The 16504-nt window shown below is 31.5% G+C and overlaps 1 protein-coding gene across 4 annotated transcripts; it reads left to right on the forward strand.

Moving 5' to 3' along the window:
• Positions 1 to 2351: 2351 nt before the first annotated feature.
• LOC145323347 (uncharacterized) lies at positions 2352 to 13188 on the forward strand. Of its 4 annotated transcripts, XM_080165776.1 has the most exons (9): positions 6690 to 6769; positions 7695 to 7763; positions 8122 to 8195; positions 8773 to 8858; positions 10810 to 10862; positions 11183 to 11243; positions 11601 to 11649; positions 12433 to 12469; positions 12968 to 13188. In XM_080165776.1, exons 1-8 carry the CDS (start codon positions 6725 to 6727, stop codon positions 12467 to 12469), a joined length of 474 nt encoding a protein of 157 aa, XP_080021902.1. In that variant the 5' UTR covers positions 6690 to 6724; the 3' UTR covers positions 12968 to 13188. The 4 variants fall into 4 exon arrangements, with proteins under 4 accessions (XP_080021900.1, XP_080021901.1, XP_080021902.1 ...); XM_080165774.1 differs by lacking the exons at positions 6690 to 6769; positions 11601 to 11649; positions 12433 to 12469; positions 12968 to 13188 and adding an exon at positions 2352 to 2400 and having other exon boundaries at positions 11183 to 11591; XM_080165775.1 differs by lacking the exons at positions 6690 to 6769; positions 7695 to 7763; positions 11601 to 11649; positions 12433 to 12469; positions 12968 to 13188 and adding exons at positions 2353 to 2400; positions 3291 to 3359 and having other exon boundaries at positions 11183 to 11591.
• The last annotated feature ends 3316 nt before the right edge of the window (positions 13189 to 16504 follow it).

A 16504-nucleotide genomic window follows, 5' to 3' on the forward strand; every position in this document is an offset into this window, starting at 1 on the left:
AAATAAATCAAGATTCAAAAAATTCCTCAAAGTTTTAGGCAAGCGAGTATAGATTTGGTTCTATAAGACTTTGATTATTAGTAGAATAAGATAAACAATGTCCTAAACAGATCTTCATAAAAAGTTTTACTTAATTTGGAGATGCAATAGGCCCCACAACCCCCCAAAAAAACTTGGACGTCTTTGCCTAAACGTATCTTAGCTATATGATTCAAAAATGGATGTAGAATATACATGCATATCATGACAGGAGAAAAATTGGAAAAATACGGAAATCATTTATTGGTCAGTTCAGAAGGAGGGAATGGGATTTGGTAAGGGTGGAATCGTTATTATAGCTCTCTGCGTGTTTCACTTTATTAAAGAACATGAAAATCTGGTGTAATAAGTAATAAAATATCAAATGATTCAAATTAAAATATATCCAAATCCGTCACAAGCCTATGAAAAATGCATGATAATAAATGTTTTGTTTACGCCCAAATTATTTTAGTTTTTTCATAGGTTTACCTAAAAATAATTTTAATTTTTTTTTATTGATTGACATATTTTGTTAGAAAATTGTAATTTAATGAAAATAACTGCTATTCTCCAACAAAAGATCACTAAAACAGCTTGGTCCCAATTAGTTATACTAGCTGCTTCTTCCCGTGACTCTAGGGTCACAAAATAGACTAAAATCACCGAGAGATATTCATATAGCTTCCCTGAAAAGTACAACCAATTCGTACCAGCATTTTTCGAGATCTTTAGCTGCTTATAAAAAAAAACTTACTATATACAATAGGATGATACTATCCATGAGAAGGGCAGAAACAGCTAGGCAAGAAAAATATTATAGCAGTAAAATGTCATACAGTAAGAGTAGAGAAAAACCAAACATAATTTTAGAAAAGTGAAGATATTAAAAAGTTGATTTAAAATGAAAATCTACGCAAATCACATACAAAATATTGTTATAATAATTCGCAAATGAAATAATGGTAAAAAACGTCAAAAAAAATTGTAAATATACGGTTCCGCTATTTGGTTTTTGAATCTGTGTAATGATTACAGGGGGTAGGGAGGTTCACGGTAAAACGTGTATTAGAAAATAGTTATTTCTCGCATTATTACAAACAGCTTTCCGCGGACATAAAATGTACAAGTTTTTTAGCCCCTAGATGCAGAAGGCACGGGCTAAAAAAATGGTTTTGATCTGATGATTGTAAATTTTTATATTCGTAGAAAGTTGGATATAATACTTTGCTAGACATAATTTTTCAGTATGGCTGATAACCGGTTCTAATCCACCGGATATTAATCGGTTTCGAAGCGATACGGGAAAAATTATTATTTTGACACTACAACCCCCCTCTTAAAGCCCCTAATACAGCCAAGGGGGATAACCAGTTAAATAAGAGTGTGTTTGAAAATAACTTACGCTTGTGTTTAACTTTTGAGTGTGTTGTTTATGTAGGGCGGTTGTATCCGCCCACCTGGCAACAAATGAAAACTGCCTCTTAATGTCATTATAAATCCAAAATCGTAAAAGGGGTGTCAAAACCCCTTTGCACGCCTCTGAAATAGCCATATGCCACTTCTGTTTCTTTACTAGACAAATAAATTAATATATTTCATTTAATATTATTACTAGTTAAGGACAATTGATTTTAAAGGGAAGATTTTATAATGCTCACCCCTTGGAGTTTAGCATGTTTGCACTAAAATGGGCCCCACACAACATCCAGTCAAACAAAAGCAATCAGTCAGTCAGTCATGCACTGTAGCCATTATGTCATTCAATGAGATTACATGAGTTTTATTGTTATTCGTAGCGAAGCTACTCCATATTAAAATGTCTATGAATCTGAAAGCTATGTTAGAGGGGAAACGTGATTTTCTTGGCTGATATTTAGGATAGATGGCTGAATTTTTCTGTGATGAATCCCCTTACCAATACACATCCTATGTTCAATTTACTTTGGCCGTCGGTCTTTAAGCCATTTCGACTTATGTCTTCTTCAATTTACAGATTTAGTTTGTGATTAAAAGACTTGTAGACATTATTAATATGGTGATTCAAAACTTAATTAATAACTGAGTTAATATTAAACTTAATTGTTCTCTATAGCACAACTATTGTTGGCTTTCGAATTCTTTGCTACTTATTGATTAAATATTGATAGGTAAAAAATGTATAAAAGCAAATAAACCATAATAATTAAGATTTTAATCCTATTCTTTAAAACTAGGTTTTGACTTTTAAATAAATCTAAGTATTCACTAGTTTCATAGTAATTTTTAGTAGAATCCAGATTTATAAATTACATTTTTAACAGCAGCATCTTAACTGTGATGTGTTTTAGAAAAAAAATGTCAGCTTTTTCAAGGCATTTTAACTATATTCCATCTTTGAAGGTAAAATATTTTCTCTCTTTTTAAATTTAATTTGTTACTTTATCTCGCTTACAACCTGGCTTAAAGTAGATTATGATTTATCAAGGAAGACAACAAACAAATATGCATTCATTTAAAATTCCATAATAAATGTATTCAAAATAACATTTATTTCAAGACTTGATTATAGAGATGCTTCGCTTACAAAATAATGATTACAGAGTTGTTTATGTTACTAAATTGTATCTAACTGTGACAGAGATCGTTTTGCCAAGTTTTAAATCTATGTGACAATTATAACATGCTAAATTAACTATAAAGCAATTTTTTCTGGACGGACCGTCCCAAAATGTAGTAAAGCTTCGCTTTTAAAATTTCTTTTGTAGGTTAGGCTAAGTGAGATGAAGAAAGCTGTAATGTTTTTATATTGTGTAAGCTGTAAAGTGTTAATGTCCAATGCAAATCTTCTTATATAATAATAAATTATGCGAATCTACCAGTTTCATATTCATATCGACTATTTTGTGCCTTCCTCTCAAAACTGGGCCTATTCCATCAAAGTGCCTGTTGAGTACTGAACCCTTTCCACCCTTATATTTGAATAAAAGGAAAATAAGATGGAAAGTAGTTTTTCGGGGTTTTTTCCTACTTCAGGGCAGGTTATGTTGATTTATTTTGGATACTGGTAATGGCTCCGCGAGTTTAGGCAAAAAAACTCTACCATATTTTCGATATACTTACAGTATAGGGTTCAGAGATTAATTTGCACTTTGAGAGAAAGCACCCAAAACAATTGTCAATCAATATCAATCTACAATGCAATGTAAAGGGTTTATTTTTACTTTGTGGCTTCCATAAAAAAGTGGTCGTAGCTGAAATAATATCAATTGTCTAATGGCATATTTTTGTAGGAATGTCCAGACTATAGAAGAGAAGTTGAAGATTCTTTATACAGGAAAGAGGAGATTAGATCTCTTAAGGTAGAATATTATATTGATTGCATGTCTCTTTGTCTTAAAGTTCTAATTTTGATTCATTAACACTTTAACTGCATGTACTTTGTCTGGAAGTCATTAGGAATTATGCATTTGTTTATAGGAATATGCATTTTCTTAATCCTAGCTTTCGATGTAACGCACCAGACATAGAATCTTTATTCTTTTTAAACAATACAAATTTCAAACAATCCGTCTACATTATTGTTCATTATCGTATGGGCTTGAATCAAATAGGGGCATGCCTTAGATATGACTTGACTTGTAATAGAAAAAGTAAACAAATCTTCAAACTAAACTTTGTAATATAATCTATGTATTAATTAATAAAAGTAAATAGATAAATCTAACAATGAAAAGTCGTTGTATTTTTTAAATCAAGGGTAATAACATCTCAAAGTTTCATAAAAAAAAGGATAATTTCATATTTGAAAGTTAACAAAGCAAGAGAATATATTAAATATTGGAACATTATTTAACATTACTTTTTTATTTCTAAGTTTTTCAGGCTCTACTTAAGAATATTTTTGGGCGATTCTTAATTTACCAAGGTAAATACCTAGAATATACCTAGAAAACATTTATGTAATTTTAAGTTATTTCTAATTATTTTACGTTATTTTCCAATTACGTTATGTTCAATTGTTATAAAAGTGGTACCATTTAGAATAAATATAATTATTTTAATTATAAATATTTTACACAAAATAAAACTTTAGGAATTTATATATTTTAATGAGCAGACAATACATTTTAGGCAAAATGGAAATTAGGGATGTTACGAAGTCAACATAACATCAGGGATCTCAAGGGATAAGTCAATGAACGAATAATAATTAATGAAGTTACCCTTATGAAGATTTAAATTATTTGTGGAAAAGTTTAAACACTACTAGATGGTAAAAATAAATCAAGATTCAAAAAATTCCTCAAAGTTTTAGGCAAGCGAGTATAGATTTGGTTCTATAAGACTTTGATTATTAGTAGAATAAGATAAACAATGTCCTAAACAGATCTTCATAAAAAGTTTTACTTAATTTGGAGATGCAATAGGCCCCACAACCCCCCAAAAAAACTTGGACGTCTTTGCCTAAACGTATCTTAGCTATATGATTCAAAAATGGATGTAGAATATACATGCATATCATGACAGGAGAAAAATTGGAAAAATACGGAAATCATTTATTGGTCAGTTCAGAAGGAGGGAATGGGATTTGGTAAGGGTGGAATCGTTATTATAGCTCTCTGCGTGTTTCACTTTATTAAAGAACATGAAAATCTGGTGTAAGATCCAAGTAATAAAATATCAAATGATTGAAATTAAAATATATCCAAATCCATCCCAAGCCTATGAAAAATGCATGATAATAAATGTTTTGTTTACGCCCAAATTATTTTAGTTTTTTCATAGAGTTACCTAAAAATAATTCAAATTTTTTTATTGATTGACATATTTTGTTAAAAAATTGTAATTTAATGGAAAATAACTGCGATTCTCTATCAATAGATCACTAAAACAGCTTGGTCCCAATTAAGGTTATTTGCTTACCAATTTGTTATACTAGCTGCTTCTTCCCGTGACTCTAGGGTCACAAAATAGACTAAAATCACCGAGAGACATTCATAAAGCTACCCTGAAAAGTACAACCAATTCGTACCAGCATTTTTCAAGATCTTTAGCTGCTTATAAAAAAACTTACTTCTTTATATAATAGGATGATACTGTCCATGAGAAGGGCAGAAACAGCTGGCAAAATAGGATATTATAGCAGTAAAATGTCATACAGTAATAGTAGAAAAAAAACTTTGAACACTCTGTAATTGAAACATATAATTAAACAACAATTGGTCAAAAAATTTAAACAAAGTATATAGATCATTAACGAACAGTCAGTGCATCGGACAAACATAATTTTAGAAAAGTGAAGATATCTAAAAATTGATTAAAAATGAAAATCTACGCAAATCACATACAAAATATTGTTATATAATTCGCAAATAAAATAATGGTAAAAAACTTCAAAAAAAATTGTAAATATACGGTTCCGCTATTTGGTTTTTGAATCTGTGTAATGATTACAGGGGGTAGGGAGGTTCACGATAAAACGTGTATTAGAAATTAGTTATTTCTCGCATTATCATAAACAGCTTTCCGCGGATATAAAATGTACAATTATAAGAATAAAACCAGTTTTTCCCTGGATGCAGAAGACACGGGCTAAAAAAATGGTTTTAATCTTATGATTGTACATTTTTATATTCGTAGAAAGCTGGATATAATACGATGCTAGACATAGTTTTTTCGTATGGATAAGAACCGGTTCCTATCCACCGGATTCGAATGAATACGAGAAAAACTATTATTTTGACATGGCACTACAACCCCCTCTTAAAGCCCCTAATACAGCCAAGGGGGATAACAAGTTAAATAAGGGGTGTGTTTGAAAATAACTTACGCTTGTGTTTAACTTTTAAGTGTGTTGTTTATGTAGGGGGGTTGTAGCCGCCCACCTGGCAACAATTGAAAACTGCCTCTTGATGTCTCTATAAATCCAAAATCGTAAAAGGGGTGTCAAAACCCCTTTGCACGCCTCTGAAATAGCCATATGCCACTTCTGTTTCTTTCCTAGACAAACAAATTAATATATTTCATTTAATATATGTACTAGTTAAGGACAATTGATTTTAAAGGGAAGATTTTATAATGCTCACCCCTGGGTGTTTATCATGTTTGCACTAAAATGGGCCCCACACAACATCCAGTTAAACAAAAGCAATCAGTCAGTTAGTCATGCACTGTAGCCATTATGTCATTCAATAAGTTTACATGAGTTTTATTGTTATTCGTAGCGAAGCTACTCCATAAACAGAAATGTCTATGAATCTGAATGATATGATAGAGGGGAAATGTGATTTTCTTGGCTGCTATGTAGGATAGATAGCTGAATTTTTCTGTGATGATTTCCCTTGCCAATAAACATCGTATATACCGTCGGTCTTTCGGCCCTTTTTCGATATGTCTTTCTTATTAATTAATGAAACATTTTTATCATATATGTATACATATACTAAATTTCATACCTATACAGTGATTTATCGACCATGCCTGACAAAATATAACTATACATTTCACTAGCAATGACTAAATTTTAAGAAAATAGCTTTAATTTTTTTTAGAATTTTCAATATTTTTTTCGTATTAAACTTTATTGTGCTTTTTTTTAACATCGATATGGTTAGGTTTTTGATGCTTTACTACTTATGGACACGCTCGATTTTCAAAAATGGTATCAAAAAATAAAACTTTCAATTTGTAGTCTTTAAAAATTGTAGAGCATTTATAGATAAAAATGTCAGCCTTTTCAAGGCATTTCAACTATATTCCATCTTTGAAGGTAAAACATTATCTTTTTTATATTATTTTATTACATTCTCTAGCTTTTAATTTGACATGACTTAGATTTCTGATTTAACAAGGATGACAACATCCATGAAGGCGAAGCTATAAAAATCAGATTGAAGCTATTCAAAACTAACATTTTAAGACTTGATTATAGAGATACCTCGTTTACAAAATTGTACCTATATGTACAATACTGTTAATGATTACAGAGTTGTTAGTCACTAAATTGTACCCAACTGTGACAGAGATCGTTTTGCCAAGTTTTAAATCTATGTGACAATTATAACATGCTAAATTAACTAAAGACGCAGGCACGCACGGATCGTTCCAAAATGTAAAAAAGCTTTGCTTTTGAAATTTCTTTTGTATGCTAGGCTAAAGTGAGGATGAAGAAAGCTGTAATGTATTTATTCTGTGAAAACTGTAAAGTGTAAATGTCCAATGCAAAATAGTCTATAGCTTCTTACTATATTGAATTAGACGAATCTACCAGTTTCATATTCATGTCGACTATTTTGTGCCTTCCTCTCAAAACTGGGCCTATTCCATCAAAGTACCTGTTAAGTACTGAACCCCTTCCATCCTTATACGTATTTGAATAAAAGGAAAATATGATGGAAAGTAGTTTTCCGGGTTTTTTTCCTACTTTAGGGCAGGTTATGTTGATTTATTTTGGATACTGGTATTGGCCCGTAAGGTTAGGCAAACAAAAACTACCTATATCTACCATATTTTCGATATACTTACAGTATAGGGTTCAGAGATTAATTTGCACTTTGAGAGAAAGCACCAAAAACAATTGTCAACCTATATCATTATCAATCTATAATGTAAAGGGTTTATTTTTACTTTATGACTTCCATAAAAAGCGTTCGTAGCTGACATAATATCAATTGTTTAATGAAATATTTTTGTAGGAATGTCCAGACTATAGAAGGGAAGTTGAAGATTCTTTATACAGGAAAGAAGAGATTAGATCTCTTAAGGTAGAATGTTATATTGATTGCATGTCCCTTTGTCTTAAAGTTCTAATTATGTTTCATTAACACTTAAACTGTTTGTACTTTGTCTAGAAGTTATTAGTAATTATGCATTTGTTTATAGGAATATACATTTTCTTAATCCTAACTTTCGATGTAACGCACCAGACATAGAATCTTTATTTTTTTTAAACAATACAAATTTCAAACAATCCGTCTACATTATTGTTCATTATCGTATGGGATTGAATCAAATAGGGGCATGCCTTAGATATGACTTAATAGAAACAAAAATGTCTCATAGAAAATATTGTTTGATGGATTTTTTATTCATTATCTATAGTAATAGATCTACTATCTATAGGCTCGACTCCGTGGAATGAGGCAAATACTGAAAAGAAATTCGCAAGACTCCAGACCATGGCTATTTTTCATCAGGTTATATTAGCACTTCACTTTTTCGCCCCTAGCCACAAGAGGCTTCGCTCTAAGAGTAATTGGAGAATAAACCCTGCATTCAATAAAAATGTAATTTAATAAAGAAAAACGAAGGTGTAAAAAATGTAATCATTAATGACAACTGGTCTTTATTTTTAGAATGTTTTGTATTCATTTATCGTCTTTCTTCTGTGTTTGACTTATTTCTATTTCTTTTACCTATTTAACAGCGCTGCGGAGCCGTTTGATTTTGGTGCGGCTCCGGATCCGGCTCCAGCTCCGGATCCGACCTAAAATCAAGAAAAACTCGACATATTTTTTCCCCACGTCTATTTTTGACTTTTGAGGGTTTTAAAAGTTCAATTTTTGATAAAAATGGACTTGAAAAACTTAAAAAGGGCATTTGCACATAACAAAACAGAGTTACCAAATTATGATTTATAAAAAAAAATCTCTTTATTTATCTAGTCTGGAGCCGGAGCCGTTTTTGAACGAAAATTACGGCTCCGGCTCCAGCAAAATATGGCGGCTCCACGGCTCCCGGCTCCGGCTCCGCAACACTGCTATATAATTTTAGTGGCTATTATGGAGACAAACCAGCGGATAATGAATTTATTTCAACAACCCATGATCAACAATCCAAGCAATGGCAGAACTTTGAAGGTAAAAGTCACAAGTTACTCAATGATTCCTTATTCAGTTAGTTAAGAAAATTTCTTTTGTTGGCAAATATGTATAATAATTGTGTTAGTGAAATATTAGTCGGTCTTTATCCTATTAATTAGGTTTCCTAGTGGTTTCGCTCCAATCATCTAATGGGTTTACCCAACGGGCGTAGGGGTGAGAACCCTCCTCCCAAATTTTTTTTTTATTCGTGAAAAGGGAGATTTTTAAGGTCCGATATCCTTTAGGTAGACAAAAATACCCAATACTAAAAATAATAAAAATATTTCTGGTTCATATCAGAAGCTTCACTGAAAAGAGGGTAATATAGGTCCAAGGGTTGGCGAGATCTTTCGGTACAAACACATTGACAGACACACGTCCTCTCATTTTATATAAGAATATAAAATTGTCCCCCAATCTATAAATTAAGTCCTTGGAGGGAGAACTGTAATTTAAATTATTGGAAATATTTATTCAACCATTGAATTGAACATTGGGCTTTAGCTCCACAGGGAAAAAATAAAATTTACTTTAAAGTATTATACAACTTTAAGTGTCATGTATAGATTATTTTATTTGCGGGGCCACTCTTTGAATCTGTTCATTTTTGCTTTAAAAAAAATTAAACTTATAACTAATTAAAATAGCTTAAAATATCACGAGAGCTTTTTCAGTTAAATTAAAACAGCAACTAAACATTTATCTGGTGATATCACTATTATGTTGTACTTACTGTAAATGTTTTTTTTATTGGACACCCTTCATTCAGTATTGACCTATGCCTAATTTACTAATATAATAAATTGTGAAAATTTTATGGATTAGTTCAATAATGTCATTAGAAAATTTTTATCAGACTAACTTCTGAAGAAATAATGTAAAACTTGACAAAGACCTAAGTGTGTTAAAAATCACCCATGTGAGGTCATAAAAATGAGGGAGATGAGAGGAGAAGTGGGAAAGAAAACCCCTAAAAGAGATGGATAATCCCCCACTTTTATGACGTCAGATAGGTGATTTTTAACACACTTTGGTCTTTGTCTAAAACTTTAAACGAGTAGGGATAAGATTCGACTCTAGCCACTAATAATTAGAGTCGTTGCTACTCTCTAACTAGTATATTCTGTCCCCTGAAGGTTGTATGTAAAAATGAAAACGCCACATGTCACAAGAGCAGAAAGAATTTTGTACAACTAATTAGTGAAAAACTTTTTATGTCAATTTATTATAATAATCTTTAAAATCAATTTTGGACATAGTCATCTTTGTGTTATTATGTATTTGAGCCTGACCAGGACTAAAACTAGGCTTTCCTTAAATATTTCAGTAAACTCTGTTTGTATTGATAAATAAAGTATACTGAAAGGCAGGAGGCATAAAATTTGATGAGCTATTGTATGTCTTTTCTATCAACATAAATATCTGGCCAGGCATCTCTTACTATCAGATAGTCTTTTAGTATTTTATATTTTGATCCCTTTCTGAACCAGGAGATATATTTTACCCAAGAAAAAATCATTTTTCTGCTGTTTAAATTAAAAGCTCTTTTAAAAATTGTATTTTAAGTTATTTATAACGTTCAAATTTATAAATTGACTTATGGATTCAGACACCATATTGTTTATGATAGTTGCAATTATCTAGAGGCCTCTGGGGGCACTTAAGTCGATTACCTATATACTTCAAGTTTTAGTTTTAAAAAGAAAATTTTAAGGAAAAAATATGGAGGGGGAGTGATTTCTCTCGGGAGGTTGAAAGTATCATTGCTTAAAATAAACATACACCTTGGACCTTTTTTAAGCTTTATGGTAAAGGAGAACTTTATCGGTAATGCGGACAGCAAAATCCTTTGTGACACGTAAGTTAACCATTCTAATACATAAATACCTAAAAAAGTATACCTAAATTTTAAATAACTCCACTAATTGTCATTCAATTATAATTTTAGAGACCGTTGATTCAGATTATTGTTCTCGAGAATCTTCCATCCTATCCGACTACAGGACAACTAATATTCAAATATAAACATTTTAATAGAGTGGCTGTGCTTTTCAAAAAATACTTAAATGAATGCCTTATATATCAGGGATCTTAAGGGGTAAGGCAATTGACGATAAATTAATGAACACCCCTAATGGGTATAAACAAAATAACCTTTTTCTGTAAATCAATCAAGATTTTTTTTAAAAAGTTTTTAGTCAACAAAAAGAGCATGTGTTTCTAAAACTTTGGGTACCTGTATGATAAATGTTCCTTTTTGAGATCTTAAGTTACACTTATTTAACTATTTACTATTCAGGATTATTGAATATGTTGTATTTAGCCTGGGAAGCACTTCTGCCTCTTACACTTGGAGGGGAGTCTCTCCTGAAAATATTAAACAGGAATTTTATATGTATTCAATCTTCAAGAAGCTTACCCGTGTTGTTAATGATAACGTTCACGCTTGTTGTCGCCAAGGTGTTATTTACCTAAAACTGGGATAGATTCTGTGCCATGGATGGATCCCAAATAAAGTGGCATACACTAAAAAAATAAAAAAAAAGAGGGGTGTAATTTTTGTGTATGCAACTTTTCGTTAAATCATGGGAACTAAAGCTCATACCCCCTCGATTTTGGTTTAAAGGGGTGAAAAAATTTTCACCCTCCCGGCAAAATCCTCTGCACGCCACTGTTTGTACCGTTCAAAAAAGTGAATAAATGGTACACATATAACTAAACTATTATTTGAACGTGAATAGAAAAGGATGGCTGATTGTTGTACCTGTCCTTACGATGGATGCCAACCAGGAATACCAGATACTTTTAATATTATTTCTCGTATTCATTTGAATCCGGTGGATAGGAACCGGTTCTCATCCATACGAAAAAAACTATGTCTAGCATCGTATTATGAACGGCTTTCTACGAATATAAATCTATATCCGCGGAAAGCCGGTTATAATACGATGAAAGAAATAACTATTCTCGTATTCATTCGAATCCGGTGGATAGGAACCGATTCTCATCCATACGAAAAAACTATGTCTAGCATCGTATTATATCTAGCTTTCTACGAATATAAAAATGTACAATCATAAGATTAAAACCAGTTTTTAATTTTTATAATTATACATTCTATATCCGCGGAAAGCTGTTTATAATACGATGCGAGAAATAACTATTATATAAATTCAACTTAATTTAGTACGGGTAAAAACAACTCAAATTAAATGCTAACATAATTCTAAATGAGCAAAGAAGAGTAAACTGTACTGCATAATCAGAGGCGTGTAGAGGGGGGTGTTAAGGGGTGGATACACCCTCCTATGTGTTCAACCACTAGGTCTCCACCCCCTACACCCTCCTTGACAATAGTCTACACCCCAATTGGGGAGTCGATTTTAAGAATTTTAAATATAGCAATTATATCAAATAAAGTTAGCTTGGTCGTTTTAAAATATATAATGTTTCAAAGTATAAATAGGCGTTGTTGATGCGCTTTTACTGCATAGCATATTTTTAAAATTAAATTTGTAGCTACGCTACTTAAGGAAGTTTACCTGCTTGTATTACAAGTATCTTGATATCTAGGATATAATGGAAGGTGCTACCTATGTGGATATTAATCAGGAATAGTATTTAAAGCATCGTCGGTCTGTTGGTTTATCTGTAATGATATTTTTCGCCAAAATGCCCAGTAGTTTGGAGTAATTTTAGTGCTATAAGGGGTTATTGAAAGTAGTATGGTTGTTTCACATCATTATTTTTTTAATTCAGAAGTTCTTAAGAAATTATAGAATCTCCTTTCCCTGTTTATCATCCTATCAAATTACTCAAATTCCGATCTTTCTTTAAAGTTTATCTCCATTAAATCTTTAATTTTTTTTTCTTCTTGTTTATGCTGTAGGTCTTTCTTGATCTTTTTATAAGTTTGATATTTTATTGTTTGCATTATTCCAACTTTGTAAATCTACACATATTTGGCGATGAAACGACTTTAAATTTCCAATTTTAGATTTTGTCAAAGGCAATTAATCGGTTTAATTTAGCTCAAATTTAGACATTCGTAATTTGGGTGAAATGCGGAAATGTATAGTAGGTTAAAATAATATTTAAATACTTATTCAGTAAGCTGCCAAAAAGTACAAGAAAGCTGCCGAAACCAAATTATAAATAATCAATATGAAGTTCCTAAAATTATCTATTTAATCATCAATAAAACTGAACCAAAGAAACTAAAAATTCATCCCACATTTTATATGAAATCTTATTTTATCATCTGTAATTATTAAAAATTTGTTTTATAAGATAAATAAGTATAAATATTAAATATTTATGTGTTTTGTTTTTATTGTTTTATTGATTTATAAATAACAAATATAATTAACTACATCTAAAATGAAATATGTGTCCTTAATTCCTAGTCATAATAGATTTTATATATTTCCTTTTTTCCAGATTGTTTTGAGGTTCGCTTTACGTTAAATGTTATTCTTGTATATTATATACTAGAGTTGGCACAATATAACTATATCGCTATTGGCTAGTTTTCTATAAGTACATATCTATTATCTATTTCTCAATAAATCAATTTTCCTCCCCCGCCATTAATATCTAAAAGAAAGAAGTAAATATTTATTAATTTAAATGATTTTAAAAAGATTTTTTCAATTATATTTTTTTCACATTACCATCACCAAAGGGTTAATATGATTAAAATTTTAGTTTTAATATTTTAACACAACGGAAGTGTCGCCACAATCGAATTCTTTTAAAATACAGTTTTCTTAGATTTACTCTCTTATGAACGTATATTTTTTTTATGAAATAAGGATTAAATACTTCAATGTAATTGAAATATCTACATGAAGTGAAAAACTTAATTCATTCCATAAACAAATAGAATAAAGGTCCTATCGCTTTGGTCAATGAGAGTTTAATGAGGATTATTGGAGCACTATGAGTTTTAAACACATTACCATTGGAAGACTCGAGCTCATTTATAGACGTTTATTTCCTATATAGATCTGTCATGGATCTTGATGCAATAAAGCAGGCCGTTTTGTAAATGTTAAAAATTGGAATATTTCATTAAATAAAAGTAATCGCAAATATACTTAGTAAATGATCAAGCGAACTTCATTAATTGCAAAAAATATCGACTGCAATTCTTTCAATTTGAAATTAAGGCCAATAAAAAATCTTAAATTTAAGATACTTACATGTCTTTACGATCTTATGTTCATAACTTAATTTTATAGACAAACGGCACACAAGTTGACTCATAGACTAGGGCGTTGCTACAAAATATCTACTCTACATAAGGTCTACCACTACAAAAGGTCTACCCCTACATAAGGTCTACCCCTACAAAAGGTCTACTCTACAAAAAGGCCTTCCCCCACAAAAGATCTAATCATACAAAAGACCTGATACTACAAAATTAATATACTTAGGTAGGTTAGGTTAGGTTATATGGCTAGGGTGCCGAGCGCCCACGGCTAGGCAGGCCTGGAGGCCGCGTACTATGGCTAGGCATGCCAGGGGGCATAAATTATCCTTTATTTTATTTAATGAAATAGAATTATTGCATAAAATATCTTCCAATTACAAAAAAAATCCATTACCTTAAAAAATGGGGGAAAAAAGGTTCCACAACAAATGCAGGAGTCCCAAACGTCGGAGTGGACAAACGCAGGAGTGTTAAAATATTACTTTTATTAACTATTTCTATACAGATTAGGTTAGGTTAAGATTTGAAAGAACAAATAAGCCCCCCGCAGGGGTTAGGCATTTAAAAAAACCTATAAGATGGTCTAAAATAGGTTAGTGTCCACTCCGACGTTTGGGACTTTGTCATAGGACCGAAAAAAATAATAGGATAATTTATGCCTAGCCACAGGGCTCGGCCCCATGACATGTCTAGACACGGGGGCTCGGCCCTCTAGCATTATAACCTAACATAACCCACAGCTATGTATGTTTATATTATTAATTTTGTAGGATTAGACCTTTTGTAGGAGTAGATCTTTTGTAGTGGTAGACCTTTTGTAAAGTAGATCTTTTGTAGGGGTAGACCTTTTGTAGAGTAGATTTTTGTACGGGTAGACCCATAGACGTCCAAGGGGGGGGGTAATGGGGCGATTATCCCCCCCAAACGAATTTGGGGGTGCCGTAGGCACACCCAAAAAAAATTTCATTTTACCCCCCCCCCCCATTTAAGATTTACCCCCCCCCCCCTTAAAAAAATTTTACCCCTCCCAAAATAAAAAGCTTGGACGCCCCTGGATATATAACTAAAAGGTTCTGTTCAGTAAAAAAAAACAGGATCGAATATCCAGGCCAACCTTGTTTGTGTAACAATTTGTCCCTGGATTAAGTAAATCTGTGTATTATACTAAATTCATAAACTTATCTTGTTAGTGGGGGGTGTAATATCAGGGTGTAGACTGACATTATGATATGGGTGGGAAAATATAAGCCATAGATGTCTATGTATAATTGATTGTAAACAAACTGGTAAGGCAAATGAACACAAACTATGAAAGGAAAATTCGCCATTACATTAGAATGAACTGGATACCAAGTATAATACTAATTACTTAAAATTATTAATGGAATACCAGGGTAAAATATAATGATCCCTTTTTATGTTTCTGTGCATTGAATTAGTTGCATGCTGGAGGGTCCTTTAACCAATTGTTTTACTTTTGAAATGAAACATTTTTTTTAAAATTTACAACAGTTTTAAAAATTTGTGATCCTTTCATCCTGGCGGTCACTTGTTCAGTTTATAATCAATGTACCCTTTAGTAAATGAAATATACAGAGATAAATATTTTTCCCGCAAACTCATACAACGCTTTCTAGATCGTACTTAACTGTTTTAGGAATCATCATGTAAAGTTTGAAATTGATAGGAAAATTATAACATATCTATTTTAGCCCATAGTACTAAATTTAAATGTTTTTCTTTAGCTAAAATAGCTCTTCCTTGTTACGCCAAGTCCTTGTTTTGTTGTAATGTGTTTTACAGGCAGAGAGTCCTATAATATTATACACAAACTTTTTTAGTATCGCAGCAACTCTTTAATTAGGTTATGTCTATTGTCTGTACGTCCATGTTTCTATATTAATGTGTTTTACAGACAGAGAGTTATATAATATTATACACAAACTTTTTTAGTAGCGCAGCCACTCTTTAACTAGGGTATTTCAAATGTCTCTACGTCCATGTTTCTATATTAATGTGTTTTACAGACAGAGAGTTATATAATATTATACACAAACTTTTTTAGTAGCGCAGCCACTCTTTAATTAGGTTATGTCTATTGTCTGTACGTCCATGTTTCTATATTAATGTGTTTTACAGACAGAGAGTTATATAATATTATACACAAACTTTTTTTGTAGCGCATCAACTCTTTAATTAGGTTATGTCTATTGTCTGTACGTCCATGTTTCTATATTAATGTGTTTTACAGGCAGAGAGTTCTATAATATTATACACAAACCTTTTTAGCAGAGCAGCTACTCTACAACTATGTAAATTCGAACGTGTGGCGGACAATGTTTTGCTGTATCAATATGTTTTACAGTCTCTAAATTCCAAACAAAACTTTCTTGGAGTATAGCTAATCTATATTAGGGTATGTCCGGAC

The sequence above is a fragment of the Acartia tonsa genome, chromosome 6, assembly GCF_053477335.1.
Source record: "Acartia tonsa isolate MP-2025a chromosome 6, ASM5347733v1, whole genome shotgun sequence".
Taxonomy (NCBI): domain Eukaryota; kingdom Metazoa; phylum Arthropoda; class Copepoda; order Calanoida; family Acartiidae; genus Acartia; species Acartia tonsa.